Source organism: Parambassis ranga, chromosome 14 (assembly GCF_900634625.1).
Source record: "Parambassis ranga chromosome 14, fParRan2.1, whole genome shotgun sequence".
Lineage (NCBI taxonomy): Eukaryota > Metazoa > Chordata > Actinopteri > Ambassidae > Parambassis > Parambassis ranga.
The window spans coordinates 6,436,364-6,462,892 of NC_041034.1; the positions used below are offsets into that span (position 1 = coordinate 6,436,364).

Below are 26,529 nucleotides of genomic sequence, written 5' to 3' on the forward strand. Positions count from 1 at the left end.
TTGAGGTCAGAAACAGGTCATGGTTGCCAATAGTGTGTGCAGCCACCTATAAGAATAACAGTAACTGAGCTAGAATCTTGTTGGAAGACCACACTGCTATAGTCTTAAACCCAAAAGGTTAAAGAAATACACAAAGTCTGGAAAGATGTGTAGCAGGTGTGCTTCTTTGAATAACTGTCTACCTGTGAAATCTGCCAAGAACTACAAAGAGGCTTCCTTAAAAAAAACGCATGAAAGGAGCGCTCCAGAATAGCAAAAACTGATCGTGCCTTTCCAAGCTCTTAACCCTGCTTTACATAAGTCAAACAACGTACACACCAGTCACACATACGCTGCAAATGGAACACGCAACACCAAGCAGACAAACAAACACAAGCGCTTCCAATCTTTAGCCTTCAAAGTCCTGACTCATCTCAGCAGGCTGCATAACTCACTGTCAATAGCTCAGGCCTCGGGAGAGAATATGAGCGCTAACCTTGTCCTGTTCTTGACATTTTTCCTGTTCATGGCCAAACAAAGATGTTTAAAATAAGAAAGCACATCAGCTCTTTTTTTTCCAGGTTGGGTTCCCTTGTGTATCTGCACTGCCTGGCTACCAAGAGGAATGCTGCTGCTGTTGACTACAGCCCAGTCTCAGGGGGATTTTACAGGGCAGGGTGGTTGAAATCAACATATGAGCCACATTATTGCTGCGTGACAAATTATTGAATTTTTTTGAAACCACAAGGTCAAGAAAGGCACAAAAAGTGTAAACTGTAGTGGCTTTGTTGCTGTCTTGTCGCCAGTTATTTGACAAAAAAGTTCTGCTTCTTTGTTAGATATGACAAAGAAGCATCTGTTAAATATTGGTATTATTTTAAGGCGGTGCCAGAATGGTAACATTTCAACCACATTGGTTGTCATTTCTTGTACCATGGTGATCATCAGCGATCTGACTAGTGGGCAATCACACAGATTTGTAGCATGTCAGAAATCCAGGTAATGCCTGCCTTGATGTTTAAGCAGCATTATGGTCCATGGTCCAGCTGCTCTCCAAAGGTCCATTATTAACTGTAGGGAAATTGCTGCCAGAACACAAAGATCAGACTGTCATCATCTCACAGCAACACATCTGTTGTGAGCACAAATGTTGCATGTTCTTGTGTTGCAGGACTATTAGTTAAAATGTACTGTGTGAGTGTGCACACCTGGGAGTGCAGTTTATTACACAGCTTTTGGATAATGGACATCGTATTTCTGGTATTGGAGAAAGGGAGTAGTAAATGTCCTCTAAGTCAAAGTTGCCTTGACATTAATGGGACGTCTCTGCCAGATTCTGTCAGTTTCTTAAGCAGTGCATTTTTGAACTGGGAGGAGATGGGATAATTTCTGCAGAGCATAAATATAGTCTACAAGAGTTTCCTGCTTCCCAGGATAGCTAACCTACAGACAGAAATCCCACAGCTACCACCTCTCTGCTGGCTGAACTTGTGTACTCCAGTGTTCTGCAAAAAGCGCATACCTCCAACCAGACGGCTGTCTGTCATTTTTTTAACCACTTACAGAACAGCGTGTACTAATCAGTAAGTTAGGTAATCAATCTTCTTTTTTGAGCTGGTTTATGATGTCACCTGCACATTTAGTCATAGCTAGTAGTAAGAAAAGTGCCCATAAAGGTAAAAGTGAATTTGGAAAGCACCAGAAGATAAAGATCACCTGCCAAAAAGTTGATACATCTGATTTGGTCAATTAGTTAGGAACAGTGATTGTCACTACAAATACATAAATCAAACAACAACATGATATCTTTTACCTATCTATATTAAAGTTGGGCATTTACAACTTGACTTATAGATCCTCCGAACTCAAACACACAACTGAAGGTATATCCTGCTTTCCTTTCTGACACACATTCCAGACCTATTATGCAAGCTCATAAAACTGCCTTAATAAGAGTACTGTGGCAACAGGTCTTTACACTGGCTTCTTCTTGGCCTACTTCTCACTCAGAGGAGCAGAGAACCAAAATATTAAAGACTGAAAATATTTCTAGTAACAGCATGAATAAAATGAATAAAAAGAACAAGATGATAATGGAAACATTCAATACATAACCCTTTATATTTGTATGTTCTCCAGCTGTGATGTCAGCTATAAGGATTTGCACATGTGGCTGATGCAGTCCTTACTGCTTGGTTGTATTTTGTTATTGAAAAAAAAAGCTTGGTTGGCACAATAACATAGTCATTAGGTGACACTCAAATAAACTGCACATGCCAGAAGAGAGCAAATGATCACCTGATTATTAATATGTCAAGGTAACCCTGTCACTGGTTGACTAAAGTATGTGAAGCTAAACCATCTGTAGCCTTGATCTGCATTCCCTGCGACCCACGCAGGTCAGAGCTGATGATATCTGCCTGTTCGCGCCTGCTGTGTGGAATGTAACTACACTTCCCACCACACACACACAGACACAGTAGCGGAACATGCTACACTGTTTGCACTATGCATGCGCAGGCAAACATGCGCGCACACTGGGAACCCAGCACTGCCGCACTGTGAGGTTGGTGGTACCCACAGTAAAAAGCTGACATGTTTACATTCAAACAATACCCAGCGGGACAAAGCACGGCTGCTGTTATGAACCACTGTGTGAATGAGGGACTTCAAAACAGGCTTTTACAAAGAAGACATGCTCTCAGAGTGTTACAAGTTGTTCTGTTTCATCACATGCTTATAATTAAATGTTTATGTGGATTACAGCCAGCCTAAAGCAGCGACCACAGGGCACAACAAGGACGGCAGCTGACCGAAATTCCGAGGAAGGTGCAACGACCAATAAAAAAGTTTTTGCCAATAAACAAATTAAGTAAAATGTTAAATAAAGCTTTTGTTGCTGAGAAAATGAACAGTCTTCATCCAACATCCACCCTGTTCACCAAATCTGGCACTCAACTACACATGACTACTTCCTCATCCCCAAGATGAAAAGGCAGCTCTATATGACAGTGATGAAGATGCTGCTCCGGACTTTCCTCCATGACCACAACACACTGCTATTGATAACGCATAACATTGTGTCACATCACTCTAGTGCCGTTTCTCAGGCTGCTGGAATATATATATATATATATTTATATATATATATGTGTAATGGGGAACTGGCATACACATCTTTGAAACCAACAACCACAAACCATACAGCAGAGACGACTAAGAACTCGCTCACTAAAACTTGAGTCACCACCGCAAGTTTTTTAGCTTCTGTCTGCCTCCATGTCCACAGCACGGTTAGGAGGAGCCTTTATTGGATCCACAAGGAGAGCTTTCAGTGTGCCGGGTCAGGGGAAGGCTGTGTTTATTCACCCATTTAAACACAAACACACGTACAAACATGCTGCTTCCCCCTCACACACACACACACACACACACACACACACACACACACAGACTGCTCTGTATCCATTTAATTTCAGAAACTCTCTCTCTCTCATCCCTGCAGTTTGTTGGCAGATTCAGGTTTGTTGATGTTGTTACTGGCATCTGTGTGTGTGGGATCATACACTGTAGACGTGTGTGAAATTAAGCTACATTTAAATCATGCTGGAGAAAGTGAGTCTCAGCTTGGGGAGGCCTGTGGTCATCTGCTGCTTTGGGTCACAAATGGGCAAATGTGCAGAGATGGAATACGAATATGCCAATGCAGTTAATGGACTTAAACCTATTGCACAAGCAACATTTTTTTGTATGTGAAAGATATGAGACTTTTTCTTCAAATCAGTCTGATACTGGCCAAACATAGCATCTGCAGATATTAAACGTTATCAGTGAGAGTTGAATCATTCTCATTTGTAGGGAATGCTGTATTTTGTCACCGGCACCTGTAGCAACACAACCACACATGTGGCCTTCATGTTTGCCATCTGTATCACTCTAAAATGACTCTCACTCACTTATCACTCTACAAAGCTCCTTGATGCTGACTTAACTTCCTGTGTGTTTACCTGGAATGGTTAAATTACTTTTGGTAAATGGGTCCTGCAAATAGAAAAAAACAAGAGTTTCATTCACATCAACTGCACCCCCCGTGTGACCTTTATAAAATAAGTACACAAGGCAAGCTCTCACTCCCACATTCTGTCCACTCTAAGTTTAATCTAGAGTTTTTCTTTATGTACCCACTCCCAGCTTTTGATTATGTGTAGCTGTAGCTCTCTTTCCCTGCTGACTCCCCGGCTTTCTCAATTTAAAACACCCCCCCCAATCTCTCTCTAAGGCATACGTTTTGATTACCTGCCAGTCTCTTTCTCTCATCTTCTTTCCATCTTTTTGATAAGGCAACCGCCTCCTATACCTTACTAAAGTTTTTCTACCCGTGAGGGCACATCTCTCATGCTTTCTATACCACTACCACTTCTTTTTTGTCTCTTTGTTTCCCCATTATAACCAAGCCTCCCCATCTCTTTTTCTCATCTCACACACAGAAGCAAAAACACTGTCAATTTCCTAACTCTAATGCCATTTTTTGGGGGGTTCATGTGTTTGTCTAGCAAGTCAGGTAAAGGTGATCATGTAGTTAAAAGTATGCTACTGTGAAAGGAAGTGTCACTAGTTTCACATCAACAGATGCAAAAAACCACAGGTCGTCTGAGAAACGCTGAGAAATTCTCTGCCAACAATGTGTGTGTGGCATTTCAAAACTGTGCTGAGAAACCTGAGGTTACCAACCTCTTTCACCTCGGTTTTGCACTGCCAGTGAGAACACATCACAACAAAGTCTGTTTATTTTTTCTAAATAAGACTTTCTTTCTATTAAACTCACATTAAGTCACTAAGTCCCTTTTGGACAGGCACTCCTTTCCATTTTTTTTCTGCAAATCCTTATCAGTGCATAGTCTAGCATAAATGCAGCAGAATTTCAAGGACCAGTTCAGGATGACATTGACACAGACTCAAGTGAAAGAGAGGCTGTTTGGATCCAGGAGGAGAATAAAATATGAGAGCAGAGAGAGAAATGAGATGCAGGGGGCACAGAACTATTTCTAATCTCACCTATTTCCACAAAAAGTGTCGCAATATATTTGTGAGCTTGAATCTACACTAGCCCCCCAGGCCTCTGTGAAGATGATGCTGCTGTCCAACAGGTTTTCATACATGTGTTAACCTTTGCTTTTGCTCAAATTTTAGTAGAGCACTTGCAAATTCTTAATGTACACAGTTACACAGCAAGCAATTAGAACAGGAAGAAGGTCTTCACCATTAGCAGGTGAATAGAGATATTTGCTGAACACCTGCAATCTGTCTAAGCTAGTCTGGATAGCTAGATAGGGGAGGACCCACACTCCACTCAGAAACAGCAGAAAGGGCAACAGAGGCTAAAAGCAGACATTATATCTGTCTTCTCACACCATCTAATCATTATATGTTCATTGTAAACCTAAATTGTCAGCATGACACCTACTGAAATGCCTCCACTCACCAGGTCTTTCCACACAGATGTTGTTGCCAGTCATACTCCAATAAATACATTTAACTAGATTTATTTTAGGAACACAAGTGTGAACTAAGTAAACATTGTACGGATGACTTACGGAAGCCTTGTTTATCACATAGCTGTCAAAGCCAGCAGCTACAACTAGCTATGTTTTATGGAAATCAGCAGGATTGTATGGTCGATCAATCAGATGCCATGACTTAAAATAGCCGTTATATAATTACTACTTTCAGGCAGTACACTGTGTCTTCATTTCCACCCTCTCCTGATATGCTCCTGTTGTCTTTATCACTGAAATAAATTACAGCGGAAGGGCATCTGAGGTAAAAACAACAAAATGTTGCTGCAGGCAATTACAGACAGCTGAAGTAATGCTGAAGAGAGACGCAGAAGACAAGGAGACTGCATGAAATATAAGGTCCACATACCCTAAGCCATGGGTGTACTTTGTGCAGAAACACACACACAGGCAGGGTTTCTGTCATTTCTCACAGCCCCTTGTGACCTACAATGTCTTGTTTATAAAGTCAATGGCAGGGTGAAATGCCTCAAACCAAAAAATATTCAGTTTCAGCCTCACCTTAGAATAGGTTTGTGTTCTCTGTTTTGAAGAGGAACACAGGTGTCACGGAAAGTTTCATTTTTGCTCAGTTATTTTGATGCGAAATTGGAACAGTAACCATGCAAGTAAACAACAATTAGGGATGTCCCGATCCGATTGTGATCGGAAATCGGGCCCGATTACGTGATTTTAGACCCTATCGGAATCAGACGTTACCTCCCAATCAGGACAGTCATGAACAGTCAGTGCGAAGCCCTATGCACACACAAACACGTTTTGCTTGCAACAACAGGCAAAGTCATTGCAGTATCATTTATATATAGAGCAAAGGTGCAAGATCGCCTTTGTAGAGAACCCTAAAAGAAAATCGAATTGGGACTCGGTATCGGCAGAGGGCAAAAAAAACCTGATCGGGACATCCCTAACAACAATAGGGACTACATTTTTATGTGACAAATGACCAGTGTCTACATGGGTATGGTTGCTTTTCCAAGGTGGGATGGGACTCAATGACAAAAACTTTTGCTGAATCCGTGCAGACAACACAAGCGGTTTAAATAAAGTAGACAGGCAACCTGGGAAACTGGCATTCACACTTTTTAAAAAATCCACAGCAGCATTATCTTCTACCTAAATTTCAGCTGTGTCAGCACTGAGTGAACCACCCCTGTTGCACACATCTGCTGGAACACATCTCTGTGCAAGATCGCCCTCCAAGAACACAGCGTCGACCACACACTGGTCCGTCTCTCCTCATCTGTTCTGTTCATAGAGGCTAAAACGCTTGCTCAGAAAGCAAAAAGTCACCACTTAAGCCTGCGTTTCTCTTTCCTTCCCTGACTTGCACCTTTCCCTTGGGAAGCCTGCGGCTTTGTGATGGCTGGAATTCCCATAAATGTCCGATGTGGATTGGGCGCAGCCAAAACCACCATAAATCATAACCATAACGTGATTTGTCGTCTGGTACCACCAGGGCGTCTCTGGATGCCAATGAGAAAGGTAGACAGGCAGGGAAGAGCAATTTGGGAGAGAGAAAAAACAAAACAAAACACAAAACTGGGAACGGATGACGAGGCATTAAACCTGCGGAGGGAAAGATTACCCACTGAGCCAAACATCTGCACAGGAGACAGACATACTGTACCTACTGCACATCTGCAACCAAGAAATTCTGCTGACACAGAAGACTACAGTGCAGTTCACCTGATTTGACCAAATCACCCCTTGGAATATATAGCTGAAACAGTTATTGAAACCCTAGGGATTATTATTTTTCATTTCCCTCCCCGCCTAAGATCGCATTTTTGGAGGCCTTAACATGCCCCAAAACTCACCAAACTTGGTAGAAAAATTTATTCTGCTGAAAAATGTTGCGATTTGCTGACTTTTACAACACATATGGGAAAATGGCTTTATAGCGCCCCCTAACGTGTAGCCCCTTTGTTTTAGCTTGGTACATTGCAATGTCAACAGTCCACTGATGCCTTCAAAGGAGACAAGACAAAAAAATGCATTCCAAAACTCTTTTAAAAGTGTTACGGTGTGGCGGGGGCGTGGCCTCAAAGTTGACCATTCGCCATTACAAAGAAACACTATATTTTCTGCAGTACCACCAACATACTTCATGTAATGTGGACAAAATCTTACAGTACTGCTGTCTGAACATATATATATATATAGGATGATACCGTCACAGCGCCACCTACTGGCAGCAGAATATTTCTGTTGTAAACATGTGTTTGTTGTACGTCTCTGGAAATTGAGGACAGCATAGGAGAGGAGACAGCGATGGCCCCGCGGCTCGCAAGGTGTGCTAGGGCCCACAACGCTGCTTGCAGCTTTAATGTGCAGAATTTTGAAATGAAAACCAACAAGAGGGAGGCTAAAAGAATAACTATCCACTGAAATAAAAAAGATCAAGCCTGACTTATCACATGGTACATTATCAGATAAACACAGATTTATTTCACAGCTATGAACATGGTTGTTATGGTTTGTACGAGAGTTCACAAAAGCCCTCTGTGTAGGTGTGAAAGAGGCTTTCTGCCAACCGTACACACACAAACAAACAGAGGATCAGAGCCTTGAAAGGGAACCCTTTCAAAAGCATCATGCAAAGCTCCAGGTTGTTGTGTTTTTCCCCCCCTCAACAGCCTAAAAAGTGCTTGCACTTCAAAACTATTACCAGCAGCCGAACATGGAAGGGAGTACATGGCAGGAGCTATTTTTGGGCAGAGAGCGTAACTAAAGCAATGACAAGCCAGCTGTGTTTCCACAGCTTTATGTAGGGAGGAGGTGGAGGTGGAGGAGGTGGAGGAGGAGGGATGGGAAAGCAGCAGTGATTAAACCTAACTGGCTTCATTCAAGCTACAGTTTACACAAATCATCTCCTGGGCTTAGGCATAAGCCCTGTGATGGGAACCTGTGACGTTATGTTGTAAGAAAGTGGACCTGGGATGCAGTCCAGTAAAAAGTTTTCTCCAAGCAGTTCTTGACTTGAATCCCTTCTACTACACCCAAAAAACATGAATTTTGACCCCCTTGTACCCCGGTCTGGGTACCAATCAGCCCTCTAATATATTAGACTTTTTTCATATGTGTGTAATGGCAGACAAAACTGTTTTTACAAAGACACAAAAGTTTCCACTGTCTGGAAAGCTAGCTTGCCATTTTGCTTGTTTGTTTTGTTTTCCAAACTTATTGACGTCATGTACTAATAAAGCATGTGACTGTGCTGAAAGGTCTAAATGAGATAGTTGGACCACAAGCAAGTCATTTCAGGCAAACTTGACTGACAGCTAAGTGGAGTTTTCCAGCAGGGGCTGGAATCAAATGTTTGACTCTGGCTAACATTAGCAATGCGATGCTAATTAAAGAAACGTTGGATTTGTTTACCTCTGCCGTCCGCAGCGAGGGCGGCTTCTTTAAAGCCAGTTTAAAAGAAGTTTCCATGGCTCCGGTCATTTTCATAACTTCGGCTTTTACTCCCGCTTACTCTCACTTTCACGTCTCCAAGCTGCTCCTTAGACGACCCGGGCTGGTCACACTCACATCCCCGTGGTTCCTCTCCTCGCCGAGCCGAGCATGGATGGAGGAGTTCACTCCAAACGGACCGACCGCGGGAGGAACAACTCCTCCAGGAGAGGCAAAACAAAACTTGCTAGCAGTTACTGCGCGTCCGAAACCAAGTAGAAGTGAGACAAAAAGTTCAACCTGTGGGCTCTGTTGTCTTCAATTCCGCACATCTTTAGGGGAAGGAACTCTCCACTTCGGTAGCTGCTAGCGTCAGTCAGATCCAGGAGTTCAGATTTTGATCCGACAGCCGAGAGTTGACGACATCTGTCTGCCTGGAGATGGTGCTGCGTTCAAAGGCTATCCGAAATAAGAGGAATTTGTATAACAGGGGCAATTTTCTAAACGCAACAAAAGGTGGGTACTGTAAATAGATGCATATTATGATATATGACTACAAAAATGCATATCGAGACTTTTAAAAAGAAAAGAAAAAAGATAATAAACAAACTTTTCCAATAATATCTTATGTAAAAATGTTCTAGATAAATACTTAAACGCTTCTTAACCCATATAAATACATATAATACACGCCGCCACCTTCATTTTTTCCAAATACTGTTAATATTTTAAAAGACAGAAAATCATTTCACCACTTACAAGTGTGGACAAACGCGTTTCCGTATTCCCTAACAAACGTCGAGCACCTGAACGCAGCATGGATCCTCCCTCTGACTTCTGATACTTTTGAAGTCAGGCTGCTGCCAAGGACGGTTGCTGCTCAAAATGCGGAATAATCAGGTTACAGTAAAGCATTTAAAAGCAACACCCCATTGAAGGCATACGCAGATTTATTCTTTTACAAAAAACAAGTTTGTACCATGAAAGAAAAACCTGCAAAACCAGGAGCTAATTTCAACAGTTTCCTAATAATTTTATGTAACATCAAACACTTCTCTCTAAGTGTTGATGCTATGTGAGTCATTCAGGTGAAGAACTACATTTACTTTGTGCGTGCTCAATACCAGGACACTCATTTCATTTATTGCATAACTGCGGTGTGAGTGCTCGGTTCATTTTACCTCCCGCGCCGCTAGGAGGGCGGGGCTGACTGTGCATCAGGTTGGTACATTCAAATATGGGTCAAATGCAGCAGTATCAGCAGCATCATTATGTTAAGTTTCTGCAAACCACTGTATGTGGTGGTGGAATACATTGAGAACAAAATAACCTAAAAATGATCAATGTAAATCAGAATTATTAACCCATGGAGGTCTGGATTTGGAAGCATACTCGAAATAAAAGTGGAAAAATCACATTACAGGCTGAGGAAATTCCTCAAGACAAGTCAGAATGAGGCTCAGTATTGTGTGTGTGTGGCCTCCATGTGCCTGTATGACCTCTCTACAACGCCTGGGCATGCTCCTGATGAGGTGGCGGATGTTGTCCTGAAGGATCTCCTCCCAGACCTGGATTAAAGCATCAGTCAGCTCGTGGACTGTCTGTGGTGCAACGTGGCATTGGTGGATGGAACGACTGTCATGCATCAGCGGGAACTCAGGGCCCACTGCACCAGCATATGGTTTCACAATGGGCCTGAGGATCTCATCATGGTACCTAATGGCAGTCAGGGTACCTCTGGCTAACACATGGAGGGCTGTGTTCTGGAGCCTGTGCTGACAGACACAGTAAACCTTCTTGCCACAGCTCACATTGATGTTCCATCCTGGATGAGCTGCACTACCTGAGCATACATACATGTATAGAGGACATTGCAATTTCGGCCTTTGTGTGGTCTTGCTTCTGGTTTTATGTTGTTAGCAGTAGAATGGGCTCCCTCGTGTGGTGAAAATACTGTACTGCTACTATTAAACTACTATTAAAGAGGGGGACAGCCAAGCTTCAGCCTGAAATCTACATCACACATAATCTTTGGCCACACCTATGATCAGAGGTAATCAATGGTCAGCAAAGTCTCTTCTGACAAGTCGACAATGACCACATCTGCCTGCCCTGTTGAGACCAGGGGCGTTCCATGGAAGAATGGCTCCAAGGTTCAGCGGCAGCCTTCATTCTACAGGGTGTGAAGACAAACAATTTTTCTCAGCAGACTCAAATGATGTTAAGAAAGTGTTCATCCTGCTTGGTCCACGGTGCCACAGAAGACAGACATAGACCTCCAGAAAAAAAGAGAAGTGAAGGCCTAAAAGATCGGCAAACGAGGGGTGTGGTTGGTGTGATTGACAGATCTGATGTGTGCATGTCACTGCAGACATTAAAAGATTCAGACCTGTAGATGACAGATTCATCCGAGATATTCATTGGCGAGAGAACTCTTTAATCTGAATAATCCTCTTGAATAAAAGTGTGCTGACTGCACACATATTAAATGTAACTTCCTGACATTGAAAAGGGATTACAATTTCACAGCACAGACAGAGATACCTATGAAAGAAGCCTGCTATGGACAAATTATTCTGGTAATGTGGAGCTTTACTGAAACGTCTACTAAAAACCTTTAGTTTAGTGCTTTTCTCCGATTCTTTTCTTTCCCTCATTTGCGACATGCGACAGAAAATAGCTCCTGAGACATAAATTCTTAATTTCGGCATCTTTATTGCACAACATTCCCATAAAATTGGGAAAAAATAATAATTTGAGGAGACAATTCTTAAAAGACATTCTGTACAAACACATGGAAATAAACTGTACAGTGTACATGAACCGTTACACTTAACCAAAATGGGCAACTAAATAATTTAATCATATACAAAGAAGGGAAAAAAAAGCAGATATATAAATTCATACCTCTTAAACATAATGGCTGGCTTGTACAAAATGTAGGCTGATATAAGCGGAGCATCTTCAATACAGTAACAAGCATGTGTATATCCATTTTTAACTCTTTAGAAGCCTGTGATGCTTTTCATGCCACTTCTCCCTTAAGACTTAAATTCAGGGTGCGATTCAAATGAATAGAAACACACATAAACACTGTCCAGTTCTCAGGGTTACAGTGCCAGCAACATCATCCGCTCAGGTGAAATTTGTCCTCTCTGCCTGCAGTCTGCTTGACTGGAAGGATCAATAACTTGCAATCATAGAACAATGTCCCAGTTTCAGCCTCAAGGTTCCAAAAAAAACAGAAGCTGTAGAAATAAACGTCCATTTTTTTTTCCACCAGCAAATCACACCCTGCTTTATATGGCATGAAAATTGAAATTATCATGAAAAAAAACACGCCCTACGATAGGTTTCCGTTTTCTGTGAGTATAGCTTGAAAATAGTGTTAGCCGATACATACTTCCAAAGGCCTTCGCTTCTCTTTTACTCAGCAAACACTGAAGCCGTAAACATCGTACAAAAGTGGCAATAAAAGCTATAAAAGTGTGAAAATATTTCAGCATTTTGGTTGTAAAATTGACAAATGCCTGTTTTCCACAGTATGAATGGAACCTTTCCAAATCACATTTTTTTTTTTTTTTTTTTATCTCCCACCTTTTGTGGAATGATCCTCCTCAGGAATTTAAACAGCCTTCCCTTTTTTGTTTTCCTCAAAAGAACACAGCATTGAGTCTGCACAGTTGACATTCCTCTGATTAAAGTATAAAGTTTACCTCAGGGATTTCTATGAAGATCTGAGGTAGTACTGTTACCTATGATAAGAATGTCAAAGTTCCATTTTATCTATTTAAAAAAAATGTTGAACTGAAAATTACTGCGGGTATCGATTGCACCCATGTGACGAGAAAATACCCTTTGAAGTCAGGTCGACGATCCAAATTTTAAAATTGCCAAATTTGTTGAGATATAGCAGGGAAATTTGTAAACAAGCACATGAAGATAAACAAAATGACATAAATGGCATGAGATTGATGATGTTCTCAGTGATATTTAGCTCAAAGTAAAGTTAAAGTAAATTAAAAAATGTATTTTCATTTCCTTAAAACTTATAGTCCGTCACTTCGTACAACTACTGTATGTTTAAGATTGTACAGAAAAAAAAGAAAAAGAAAAATCCATTGTTATTATACTTATAATAGGCATTTTAAAAGGTTTATTCTCACCTGGAAAAAAAATGAAAGTCTTTGGCTTTTGTGTCCAGAAATAAAATAAACATTCAAACAGCAGGAGGTCATTTCAGCCTCCCTCCATTTGTAGAGTGTGTGGTCTCTAACTCCACCTTGTGGCGCAACACCGACATTGCTCCAGACTCAGCAGTACTTCTGGCTGTGCCTACAGTCAAGGCAAAGACCCAAAAAAAGACCAGGCACATGGGTCAGGGGTCGCCTGTGGAGCGTGGACGGCACAACATTTATCTGGGGCCCAGAGTGGCAGAGTCTCACAGTAAGATCTGGGCAACGTATGGAGAGTGCGTGCTGGCTACTGCAGCTAACAGAGGAAGGTCGCTGGACTCGATCCTGCAAGGACACAGAAGCCGGGGTTAGAAAAAGTGAACATTTTCTATGGACCATGATTAAACCATGATCAGTTTGTGCTACCAATAAATGCTGCTTACCCTAGGACCATGCCCAGTTCTTTCACATGGACTCTTGTCTGGCCCTTTAAATACTCAGCAAGCATTTTACTCTTGAAGTAGATCTCCTGCAGGCGGTCCTCAAGGTGCATTATACACTAAGGAAGGAAAGCAAAACATAGTTGGTTAAGCAGTGAAAACAGTGGTAAGTTAACAAAGAAAGTCAGAGATGTGACGTACAAAGTTTGGTGAGAGGTTGAGTTTGTAGAGCTGGTGAGTGGACTGTAGTAAACTAGAAACCAGGCTGGACACCAGGACCTCCTTCCCCAGCTTGTTGACATCTGTGGCTCGTCTCTGGCTGCTGGCCACCTGCACCGTCCACTTGTCTGTGTCTGCGATAATGCAGACGGCCTCGGCTATGGGCTCATCCAATACTGGATGCTACAAAGGACACAGCGAAGTCATTTAGACCAATAGGTTTACTGTATTCCATGGGAACTATTTCTGATGAAACAAATAGCAACATGGGGTGGGCACTCATACAATGTTTTGTCATAACATAGTTAAGCTGTCTTTACCTGAACAGCATGGGTTAATTCATTCATGAGGCTCTGCCGTAGCTTCTCATCACTGTGCATCCCATGCAGTACAAAGTCTGGCACGTAGGTGTGGCAGTAGCCCCCAAAGAGAGACCGCCCGAAATTAGCAATGCTTGGCTTTGAGTAATTCTCCACCAACTTTGACCTGTTGATCATACACATACTATTGGTTTCAAACATATTATTTACAGGGTTTGTGAGGTGTGTTTTGGTCTGCATCATGTTCTCACCCGGGGAAGGGCAGCAGCACTTCCTCCTGCCAGTCCTCTGTTTCCTCACTCTCACTGTCTCCCAATGCGCTGTCTGAGCTCTCGTTACGAGGTATTTCCCAGTCATTGACGGGAGCCACCTTGCGCTTTTGGTCCTCCTTGCTGTTGCTACTTCCATCCTGTGGGACAGGGACTGACAATACAAGATCTTTGTACTGCCCAGCAGGACTGCTCCTGCAGCAACAGGTGTCAGAGTCTGTAGATTCACACCTGCATCTCCTGTGAACATCCAACACAGTGTCTCCCTTCCTGCTGGACCCAACCTCTTTACTACCCGAGTCTAAACAGAATCCCAAATCCTGACCCCGGACTGCACTCTGGAAGTTGTGATCCCCATGATGCTGTGGAACACCTGAAGGGTCCAGCAAGTCTTTTTGCATACTGTCCACTGTGCTGGGCTTCTGTTGTCCGGGTATATCGTCTATAGTCCTAGTCTCCACAGGGTTATCCAGACTAAAATACTCATCAAAAACATCCACACAGTTTGGGTTCCACTGGGGCATCTTGCTACATACCCTCCGTAGGGCTAGAGGCACCTTGGTCTGCTTGGTTTGGTCCTCTGACGTTGTGGTGTTGCTGGTCTTTGAATCTGCTCCTCTGTGCAGCTGCTGTGGTTGTTGTGGGTGCTGACGCAGCTGCTGCATGTGAAGCATCTTGTGCTTTCTGATATCCTCGTCTACCCTCCGTCTGCGGCTCTCTGTGTCTGATTCAGGAGACATCGAGTCTCCGATAAGGAAAGTGACTTTTGTTGCTGGCTCGTCTTCCTCTGTCAGGTTCAAAGCCATGGGCCCTGTCATTGTGTTTCCTGGTACTGGCATTGCAGCAACCAAGTTCTTATCTGGGGGTTTCTTCTCAAGAGGGATCCCCAACGGCCGAGGAGCCAAAACTTTAGTGGGATGGCTCCCAGTTATTGCATCCAGCCCAGTATCTGCCTCACAGTTTTTACTGTCTGTGCTGTCAGAAGTCAGAAATGGACTGGATGAAAGCGTTGTGGGAAGAGATGGAACAGTAAGTCTTAGGTCACCCTTGGCCTCTGCATCCAGCGCACAGACCTGCTCCCTGGGGGAGGCCGAGCCAACACGCAAAACTGTCTCCACTCTGGCCTCCGTGGCCAGCGGGCTGCTAGACGCCTTGCGCACCTCCTCAGGTTCAGCTCCCTCTGTAGTCCTGCTGACAGGGACTGTGCCCTGGTTGTGCCCCGTCTGAAGAACACTGCTCCTGGAACCTTGGCTCTCACTGCTGTCCTCATCTTCCTCATCCTCCTCATCCTCTTCCCTAGGTGGGTCCCCAGTAGTGTGCTCCACTTCATTGTCTGTGTATGTGCTGCTGTGGGTTCCTTGGGACAGGTAGTCCCCGCTGGGTTTGTGGACAGTCACAAGAACATAGTCAGACTCCTCGACCTCCCCCTTCCTGAGTGAGGTGGTGATGAGGGACCCGGGCATGACAATAGCCTCATCCTCAGCACTGTCCAGCATATGGGTTTCCAGCAGCTCTGAACAGCGAATGAAGTAGGTTAGGACATAGAGGAGTCTCTGGACCAACTCCTGTCTTCGGCCAACCACCACAGTCCTCGACAGCCGCACTGGTGACCCAATGGCCCCATACAGGTCCCCTATAAATATTCACATAAAATTGATATTAGATCTTAAAACGATTGTTCATATCGTGTCAGTTTCTTTCTCATCTTCTTCAGCAATCTGCAGTTCTCAGTTGTGAACAGTAGGTGTCATCATTAACTCTTTCTTAAATGTTTCCCATTTCATCCTAAGTGAAAGCCTGGGCCACTCAACATACTCTTAAAGAGGTCTAAGATTTATTTATAGGATATTACCTTCTATATGTGCCTATAAATCAACTGCAGCTGTTCACACATCAGCAGCCTATTTTTACATAATGTATCTATGAATGTCCAGTGGAACTAAACAAAGATTTACTGAGGTTGACGGTCAAGAAGACTGTCTTCACAGTCCTTCACTAAGGACTAACAGCTGCATGTTTAAGCCAAAAGAAAAGAAGCTTTCTATAGTGTGTTTTGATTGTCTCACCTAGCTGTGCCCAGAGTGGATTGTATGGGTGCGTCTTTGCCAGCATGTCGACGCTCTGGGAAGAGTGTTTCTCAAGAAAGATCTTGATTGGGGGCTGCCCATTGGGCATCACAGTGGGCACCCAAGCCAGATGATTGGTCAGGATGGCTGTCAGTAAAGCAGGAAGGAATCTGGAATATATAACAGGTTGGTAAGCAGAAAGAAGAAGAGAGTACTTACTATCAATCATGAGTTTATTTGTTAGTTTCCCCTTCCTGACCTCGTTTGGTAAGGACAAAATGCTCTCACTACAGAGAAAACTGGTGACATTTTTTTCCTTTCTGACCTGAACACCACAGGCACCCATTGTTTGAAATCCACACATATGACACACTCTCATACACAGAAACACTATTTGCATGATTCACTTCTCGTTTCTGACCACAAGTGTCTACTTCCCTTCCTGTCTTATGACTCAGTACTGTCAAAGCAGTCGAGTTCAATCACGTGCCAGAAAGCAGGGAAGACTGCGGTAGTCATCAAAAACATTCATCATGGGAACACTAACAGGATGCCTCAGAGAAAACTGAGCATGTGATACAGTGAGCTCCCAGGGTAACATGATGCTTCTTTCAAGAGACAACACGTAGCAGTAGTCGTGTGGTAGTCATCCTAACTTGCAGTGGTGGAAAGAGTGACTTCAACCACAAAGAAACACAAATGAGTTTCCTAGGAGACTAAGTTTTTATTCATGGTCTAAATTTAGAGTGTCCATGGATGTAGAGAACATGAGAAAGTCCCTGGTTTGTAATGATTCACACTGAAACATGCAGACAGTATTTCAAAAAACACATTTCTAAAAAAAAAAAAAAACACATTCAAACAGTGTGGGTGGCACTGTGATGTCATTTTACAAGGAATTTTTCTTATTCATGTTTGAGTAGTTTCCACTCTTTTTGGCCACATTCATTATAACTGATTAAGTTGGTTGCGACTTTATAGCAGCGCAAACATTTGCCAGTTCATGAATGTTTTTGATACACAAGATCCAAACTTAATCTGTTAATGAGTGTTAAAAAATACATAAAGTTAAGATCTTCTTACTTTTCTCCAGGGTCAGTGTAAATGCTACTTAAATAAACCGCACTAAGCCTCGCTGCCATGTTCAATAAAGACCTTGCTACCAATTCATACTATATGTACAATTAGCAGTGGTTTGACATGGCTTTGTAACGGCAACAATAAGCTATCAGAGACTGGCAGACTGGGATCTTCTCATTCACAGCTCCTTTTGAGGGAGACAAATAAATGCACAGCGGGTGAAACATTCACAGTGTGAGTGCTATTAAGTGTAAGAAAGGGGGTTGTGGGAGGAAGAATGAATAGTGTGTGAATCTGCGTGTGTTTCGCAGTTGATAGGCATGTCACTGACATAAGATGGATATGGTTTGGCTATGCAACCTCAGAGGCATTCCCTTAAACCGGATGTGAGTGCAAGCAGGTGTTAGAGTTCAAGTTGACACTCAACTGGTTCTTGGAGGCCTGCTCCATCAGCAGGGAGAGCTCCCTCATGAAGTGACCACAGAGCTGGTTCTTCTCTGATGCTCCAGACATCATAGTCAACCAGACCGGTTCGGCCACACGGGGCATGGTGTAGAGGTCGCAGATGGTCATCCTGCAGATGAGGTACAGCGATGGAAGGCGGGATGAAAGAAAGAAAGAGCAAGGAGAGAACGAATGAAAGGGAATGGGGAGAAAGAGAGAAAACAGACAGAGAGAGAACAGACATGTTATTGTCTCTTGGGGGCAAACAAAAGAGATCTCAGTTCACAGAGCTTTGCTGTCTACACTCAGGCCATTGGGAGACCCGTGTTGTATGCGCGTGTTTGTAACAGTCCGACGACCTTGCGTGCATTCGCACACACACACGCACAACCTTGTCTCTTGGTCTGTGGAGTGTGAGTGTATATATCTATCTGTTGGTGGCTCAGCTGGGGCATTTGTCCATTGAAGAGTACTGGAGTTTCCATGGAACGTGGGGTGTGTTGGTGAGCATGTCTCGGCCTGAGGCCAAACTTTGACACAGGGGCAGAGGGGAATCTCTGCAGCCTGTGGAATGTGGAGAATCAGGATTTTTTTTGTCACAGTATGGACTGCAGCTGCAAGCTTCTGGGATTGAAAATTGAAAGCTGACAAATTACTGTAGTTTTTATTAGTGCATTATAGACTTATGCAGCTGCTATTACCTCAGGTGATAGTCATAAGACTTGCAGGTGCTACTGATAAGGAAAAAAAATAGAGACAGATCTCAGGCTGTAAACAAAGATAACTCCACAGTAACCTAGTGTACTGAGAGAAAACATTACAGTTACAGGGACCTACACTGCACATCCACTATTCGAGTGATCAAGCTATTTTAGGAAGATGCATTTTTCCATGACACACATGCACACAACTTCCCAAGAATTACTATGTAATTGCTGCACTACAGTTGTTGCAAGCACTGTCTTTCTGTTTAATGATACAACTGTCTTCATAGTGCTAATGTACTAGGATGCCAAATTGCCACTAAGTTACTTGACTGTCTATTCTTTCAGGAAGTACACCACATTTAACATTTGCACTGACACACTGGTGCATTACATAATAATCCTGGCTTATAATAATGTATCAGTTGTGACTCATTTGTTCCCAGGCACAGTGCAGAGTGGCCATATCAGTAATCAGCAGGGTAAATTAGAGTGAGCTAGATGCAAAATGTCTGACACTTTGTGTCTCAGAAGGGCCAGTGGAGAAGATGCGTCATTTAGACCACAGCATCAAATGTCCTAATAATGCTTTATTCATTCCTGTATTATAAACAGATCGACCTATCAGTGACTTTTGTAAGCCCTACTTAACCTTGAACTGTCTGGTGTACATTCATCGACTGAGAGCTCACCACTAGGCTCTAGACGAGTGGGCAACAGGCTCAGCCAATCTGCAGCAGCTGTTCAGGTGAACTTTGAAGAGCATGTCTGTGGTGCGAAATTAAACTGATGTGTCAGGCTGATGAGCCAGATTTAAATTACCTCACTATGGAGGGTGACAATTCAAACATTTCTGACCCCAGTTGTGGCTTTTGGCTTTGGTAGTTGTGGTTAATAAGCCAGTTTAAAGAGAATGTGCTCAAAAAATACTTATAATCTGTTAGTCCCTAATCAGCAGTCTCAATTTGTCTGCATACTTTGATGCACTGTGCATATATGTATGAATCAAAGTTGTTGTTCTTGTACTTCAAACTGCAAACCCTAACATAACACCAGTATAGGCTGGTGTGACTTTTATGTACACATGCCTCTGCTAAGTGCACAGCTTATCTCTGCCAGCATGCGTGGGTGTGTGTGCGAGCCCACCCTTCAACTACTCAAAGCCTCATCAGCATGAAGGAAAAGCATTTCTTCCAGTTTCATCCTGTAATGTTCCATGAAGTCAAAGCTCCTTTAATGGCAAAGATGGTCACCTTATATATTTAGCTGCTGTCTAAAGGTGAGATTTTACAGATATTCTGTTATTCCAGAGCACCAGCATTGCTCTTGCTGGCACACACACATTATTTACTATTCTGGTGCTCGTGACCAGCCGAGCTGAGGTACTGTGGAAGATAGGGTTGCCACTCAGCAGGCTTGGGTTGCTGAGGGCGGCTGTCAACAGGCATATGACTGCAGCAATGTGGGAACTGGCTGCCAGCATGTGTGTAGCGAAAGTGAAGTAGTGGTGGAGAAAGCTGTGCATATAAAATATGTTTGTGTGTTTTATAGTAGTGATAGGCATGTCTCACCCTTGCACACATACAATTTTGGAACCTCATCAGTAGTACGTACACAACAGTACAACAGTAGATTTCATATTTCATGTCATCACCATAGACAGGGTTCTTAGAACTGGTGTTTGTCAAAAGGTATAAATAAAACATCCCTCTTTAGGAGAGGTAGTGGTGGAGTGAAAGTGGCAGTTTCTAAAACTCAAGTAAGCTTCCTTAAACTGAACAAAAAAGCCCTGAAGCAAGAACTCCCATCATGCATTGCAGTTACAATGCAACAACTACTGGTTTGTACTCAGGTAGGGAACACAGGGTTCCTCCTTTCTGTTATTCAACCTATTTCAACAGGTCTTCCAGGAACTGATATGCATTTTGTGATATTATTTAAATAAACTTACACCAATGTAATGTGATCCCTATGGCGATGGCAAACATATTCCTTCCTACACTATGCTGATAAGCAAGTTGTTTCTTTGGAGTGTTGTCAGTGCCTTCTGCTTGCACCTCAAATACTATAACCCAGAATAAAGACGAAATGAATGACACAAGTAAAAATGTGTTTTTGTTTTATGGCATCCATAACTTGATTCATTTCCTGGAAAGGTTTTAAATTTCAAGTTTCCATGATGTGGAGGCCTTGCTCTGTTCCCAGGAAACCAGGAAAAGTGTTTGGCTACAGTACATAGAAACTGAATGATGTATCTCTTTTAGTGAACAGAGAGCTAATAAACATGCAGTAAAAGTCACTGGCCATTTTGGTTTAAGAGAGCCGAGAGTGATTATGTTTGGTTGTTTCTGTACCCTGTAAAATTTACTGCAGTATTTTATGGTATATTGTTTTAGACTTGTGTTATACTGCAGGATAATCCCTGCTGTAAAATTACAAGAGTAAGACATGATGACAACTATAATTGTATTGTCATGCGTATTCAAAATAAAAATAAATTATGTAAGATTATTTTCAGTGTCAGTTGTTGCCCAACCTGAACTCGTTGAGCCCGTCCACCATTCGACTGTAAGCCAGAGCCCTCTGGCTGGCATCAGCTGACCGCCGACTCATCTTCATGGCCTTGAGGGTGACACAACACAAATGCACTTTTAGATATTTGGCACCGAAGCTGTCAAACTGAGGAATTTGTGAGGGAGAAGACGGGGAGCAGCAGAGAGGGGAAGATGGCGGGTAACACTGGAAATTGCCCAGCGGTGACGGTGCCAATAACAGATCAGACACACCAGTAAATAGAACCGCAGATATACACAGTATGACCATTGACAGGTCAATCTGACAGCGACTCTGGTCATTACAGCTGCAGCGGGTGTAAGGTTTGCATTTCAGGTCTAATCCTCTGTCACTGCTACAGGATGGAGATTTCACTGGCAGAATTATGTTCACATTGTGGGATTCAGGGAGTTAGAGTATAAACCGACTGCAAGTGAATTCAAATACAAGTGGTTCATTGTTTACCTGTTCGATGGCACTCTTGAGTTTGTTCATGTGGCTTTCAAAGAGAGGGAAGTGGGAGAAAAAGAAGTCTTGGAAGCGGCTGTTCTCCTCAGCATTGGGAGACAGCATAAAGATGACCCCGATGGCAATTTTCTTCTTCCGAGTCACGCCGAGGTTTGGACCCGCACTTTCATCAGACATGTTAAAGCTCTCCTCCACAGACCTGAACAGGGTATAATTTCAGTTGTGTCAGTTTCATCTGAATTTATTTATTTACTAGTAAATATTCTGACATATTTACTTGAAGGTACAATAATATTTAAGCATGTGAAGAGAGTTTTAATTCTTAGCAGTTACAGCTGGTAAACAAGATGCTTTGGTGCTGCTGAACTAGAGCGCCTGAGAGATTAGCACACTTAAAGGCTGACAGCTGCATTTACAGTGACAGGCCAAAGCAGCATCCTGTCTAGTCACAGCACTGTGTGTTTGTGCTTGTGAGCATGGTTATTAGTGCATAGCAGCAGTGTGTGTCATTTTCCCAGCCGCCTGCTAGATTCTGAGGAAGTCCTAGAAGAATAAACTTTACAAAAGCCAGAGGCCCTGAACAAGGAAGAAAGGATAGAGGCATAAGAATTTGAAGAGAGTCAGGGGAAATTGTGAAGAATGTGAATCGTCTAACATTTGTCTCCCTCTCCTACATGTCAATTTATATACTTTGTACGCGTGATCCTATAACTGCTTTATAGCTGACAACATAAACCACTTATAAACAAAAGAAAATAACATAATTCGTTATTTTATAAAAAAAAATAAACAAAGGCAAATAAACAATGATCACTTAATGGTTAAAATAGCTGTTAAAATAATAAATAAATAAAATATATACATATTTCAATGTTCAATGTTTCAATGATTTTTTATTCTACACATCTGTAAGAACAATGTATGATCTCTCACCATCGGGGGAAGACACCGTTCTCCAAGCTGGTGGTTTGACTGCGGAGCCATCGGCGCTGGTAGCTGGACGCACAGCTGCTGGTCAAGGAGGAGCCAGGTGATGGGAAGGGAGTGATCAACAAGCTGCTCAGGGAAGCTGAGAGGACAGATGGAAGGAGAGGAAAAAAGAAGGTGAGAAGAATAAAGAGAACAGTAGGGCAGAAGAGAAAATGGACCAGAATGAGCCAGCTTCAATAAAACAAAGGAAAAATAAACTGAACGGTATGGTGTATGGTAAAAGGACCTCATGCACCAACACACACACCCTTCTTTCCTCTTCTCCCCAAACACAGCCCCTAATTACTAAATAGCTTTAATATGACATAATATCATCTAGCCTGTACACAGTCACATGCTGCAGTTGTTGGACAAACTGGCTTTACACTAGGATTAGCATCGTAATGACAACCTACACTCAAAAACAAGACCTGATCATGGGGTTATTTACAGCCCTGGCAGCAGGCACTGATCAATGGTCATATGATCATCTAGATGGTGTGTGCAGAGATAAAAAGGGACAACCGCAAAGGGAGAATGAATGAGAATGTGTTACATAACACAGCATAACTCCCATAAAAGGAGAGGGAGATACACAGGACAGGAGTCTGTATTTTATAAAGCCACATGTATGTAATTGTGTGTTGGAGTTAGATAAAGAGTTATCCAGCCTGACCGCAGTGGGGAGGCGGAGAAAGTGGAGATGAGAGGACAAAGCTTAATTTAGAAATTTCTTTTACTAGTAGCAGGTTTTGAGAGCTGCTATATTTAATCCTCTGCATGTGACCTGGGTTTCAGCAGAAAGTGCAATTCTCCTCGTACCAGTCATACCACTGGGACATGGTGGTGTTTGTAGAAGGGGGGGGGGTTGGTGGCATATCCAGAAGAGGGCAGAGGTCACTTTCCACAGGACAAGGTTTTCCAGACGAGGCTGTGTAAACAGCTCAGCGCCCTCTTTCTAACCTTCAGCATCATCTTTCTGTCTGGTTTCAGGTTAAAATACTTAAGCTCCTCAAATTTACATCTCTCTTTCCCTAGATGTCTTACGCCAACCAGCCATTAAATGTAGCATCTAGGAATTTTTAAAGAGTATATATGTTCTAGTAAAGTTGGAGCTTAAGCACCAGTAGTGCTTTTGTAACAGTTCAAACTCTTGACCTTGAACGGGGAAGCGAAAGCAGGTCAACACTTGAGGAGCTTGAAAAATTAGATGCATCTTTTATGCTTTGAAGTTTCCACAAGACAAAACTGGAGATCAAAAACACATTGGTTGGAAACTATGATGTGTCTGAGGCAAAGAAGACGACACAAATAAAAGTACAATCCAATTATTTCCGTTCCTCTTGAATGTTCTTTGTTCCTTGACCTATTTAGTCTTGACAAGAATAAACCTAAGCACAATTCAAAGCTCAGCCGCAGGACTGAAAGCTGTGTTGGCTGTAGGTCAATCCAGGCTTTGGTTCCTAGTCTCATTAACGTACCTGATCTGGCGATGCCACTGTCCCTCTCGTCGTACAGCCCTCGGCCAGGCATGTCCATGGGGTGACTATGGCCTACAGGAAAGGAGGAGGAGGAAGACAAAGCAAAGGGGTAAGGGAAAAAGGGTCAGAAGATGAAAAAGTTAGAGAAACTACAGAATCAAGACAATGTGATCAGTAAAATAGAGCACCAGGTATGTTGACAATGCTCTTGTCACACCAAAGTCTGAGTCTTAAACACATCAAGTTTAAAATCTCTAGTAAGTCTCTTTATAATGGTGTACAAACTGCAGAAATAACATTAGGAATAGGAAATACGTGTTTGGTTAATGTACCTCCATGCAAAACAATTATTATACCCAAGCAGGTGCTCAACTAATTTCACAATTTCTGCGATGACATGCCTATAATTGATCAACGGTCATGCTGTTAGTGCACCCTTTGTTCTGTAACTCCACAAACAAGATGTCGCAGGACAAATAAAGCAAAAAAGCACTACTGTTGTAACCGGCTGTTGCTTAACAACTCACCCACTGTCACTATCCATTACAGCTGCTACAGATTTGATACATCTTTTCACAACAGAGCCCATAGTATGGATGTCCCAAAGGCTATTTGTATGTTCTCAAATTTTCATTTTGTCAACACTTTAGGGTGAAACAGGAAAAGTGCCAATGCTTCTCACAGCAGAGGTGTGAAAACAAATGCATAATTTGAATGTGAAGCATTGTTCTGATTAATAATTTGCAAAGCCTCGTGTCCATGTGTGTGTTTTTGTGCCACAGAGCTGTTACCATTCCAATGTTGCATAACTGACAGAGCTACATGCCAAAGCAAGGGTGTCCTAATGGCGCTTAAGAGGCATGGTGCAAAGAAAGTCTTTGTTCTCAGAAACTGTTACCAGATTACAACTGGTAATTGATAATAGTGAATTAGTTGTAGCAAAGCCTGTTGGATTCAGATAAAGTCAGTACTGTGGAAAGGTTTTTAAAAGCAGTACTATCAGGAAGGTGGTGATCAGTCCTAAGTCAATCAGTCGCAGACTGACTGAGTAATGACTGGAGTAATAAAGAACAACCTTTAGTGGCACAACAAACGTGTCACATGCACAAAAGCATTGTTACTAGTTTACTTTTAGTACCCGAAACTTTTCCACAGTACTGTAGAATACTATACAATGGACGGTAGCTGTTTGAGCCAAACGTGCCACACCATAACACTGTTGCACACATACAAGAATATTGATACACAGGTCAGATGTAGAAAATATCAAGCTGATAAAAGAGCTCATTGGGAGAGAATAATAGTGATAATACATGGGCAAGGCTTTAAGAAACACCATCTGCATTTAGTGTAACATGTACAGGTATGAACACAATTTCTGGTACCACAGCGAGGAAAGGTGCTCTGAGGTTAAATCCAATTACTGTCTGTGATAGATGGTGGATGATTTTGCACTGCTGCTATCACACTAAGCATTTAGGAAGCTCAATTGTGGCTGAAATCTAACTTGTTAAATACATAGACATGCTGGGAAAAGATTCAAAGAGAAAGTATCTTTTTTCTTTTTTCTCAATCAAGGCAAGGAGCCTTAATCCTTAATCCTGATCCTTAATGAGTGGCTGACAGCAGTCTTTCTAACCAAGGATGTGAGCAAAGAGAGCTTTTATAAGAGCATGCAAGCTCAGCCAATATTGGATTGAAAAAAACAAAACTTTAAATGAAACATAAAGCCTGAAAGCATTGCCCAAGTATCACAGGCACTGTCAAAGACTATGGCTGTGTTTGAAAATCACTCCCTAATCACCATATATGGTTCTATATAGTGCCTTATTTATAGTTTGCTTTATTTATGTTTTGCCGTAAAACGTGTATTGGGCTATAAAGGCACAAATTATAATTGCAAACAACAGAGATTGTTTAGCCAGCAGAGATTGGCTCATTTAATTTGCGACAGTAGTGTCCGAAATGTCCAAAAATGCTTTCACAATGAGTTCACTATATAGTGCCCTACATAGAACTCCCCATATGGGGAGTAGGGAGTGAGTGATTTCGAACACAGCCTATATGTTAGTCCGTTAGTGAATAACATGGAGAAGGAAAAAAGAAGAAAATACGGCTAATAACTACAACCATCATCACCAGTGAACCCCCATGCATTCCTGAGTGCGTGATAACACCTGCAGGCCTGGGTCAGACACTACTGAGAGGTAATATTTGTGCTTACAGCTGACATAAAAGTAAATGAACCAAAAAACACAAAGACAGTTAATAATGTTTGGGTAAGTGAAGTAGCAATTGCAAACAAAACAAAGGACAAGAGCTTAGGAGTGTCTTGCAATAGAGCAGAGAATGCCACCTGAATCCAAATATTCTCCAATAAAATAACATAT

General features: G+C 42.4%; 2 protein-coding genes across 4 annotated transcripts in view; both read right to left on the reverse strand.

The window, feature by feature from the left end:
• Positions 1 to 9,391, reverse strand: part of rapgef6 (Rap guanine nucleotide exchange factor (GEF) 6) — a 101,963-nt gene extending 92,572 nt beyond the window's left edge. Inside the window, exon 1 of the mRNA XM_028421126.1 lies at positions 8,934 to 9,391. Within this exon, the coding sequence (XP_028276927.1) occupies positions 8,934 to 9,008 (75 nt within the window). The 5' untranslated portion in view covers positions 9,009 to 9,391. The remainder of the gene's footprint in view (positions 1 to 8,933) is intronic.
• Positions 9,392 to 11,646: 2,255 nt separating this feature from the next.
• The window catches only part of fnip1 (folliculin interacting protein 1), a 29,298-nt gene continuing 14,415 nt past the window's right edge, over positions 11,647 to 26,529 (reverse strand). For all 3 annotated transcript variants that reach the window (XM_028421132.1, XM_028421130.1, XM_028421131.1), the window contains 11 exons: positions 24,140 to 24,211; positions 22,623 to 22,758; positions 21,687 to 21,888; positions 21,205 to 21,290; positions 17,948 to 18,094; positions 16,441 to 16,610; positions 14,357 to 16,007; positions 14,106 to 14,271; positions 13,768 to 13,968; positions 13,570 to 13,685; positions 11,647 to 13,471 (listed from right to left, as the gene is read on the reverse strand). In XM_028421132.1, the coding sequence (XP_028276933.1) occupies positions 13,393 to 13,471; positions 13,570 to 13,685; positions 13,768 to 13,968; positions 14,106 to 14,271; positions 14,357 to 16,007; positions 16,441 to 16,610; positions 17,948 to 18,094; positions 21,205 to 21,290; positions 21,687 to 21,888; positions 22,623 to 22,758; positions 24,140 to 24,211 (3,026 nt within the window). In that variant the 3' untranslated portion in view covers positions 11,647 to 13,392. The remainder of the gene's footprint in view (positions 13,472 to 13,569; positions 13,686 to 13,767; positions 13,969 to 14,105; positions 14,272 to 14,356; positions 16,008 to 16,440; positions 16,611 to 17,947; positions 18,095 to 21,204; positions 21,291 to 21,686; positions 21,889 to 22,622; positions 22,759 to 24,139; positions 24,212 to 26,529) is intronic.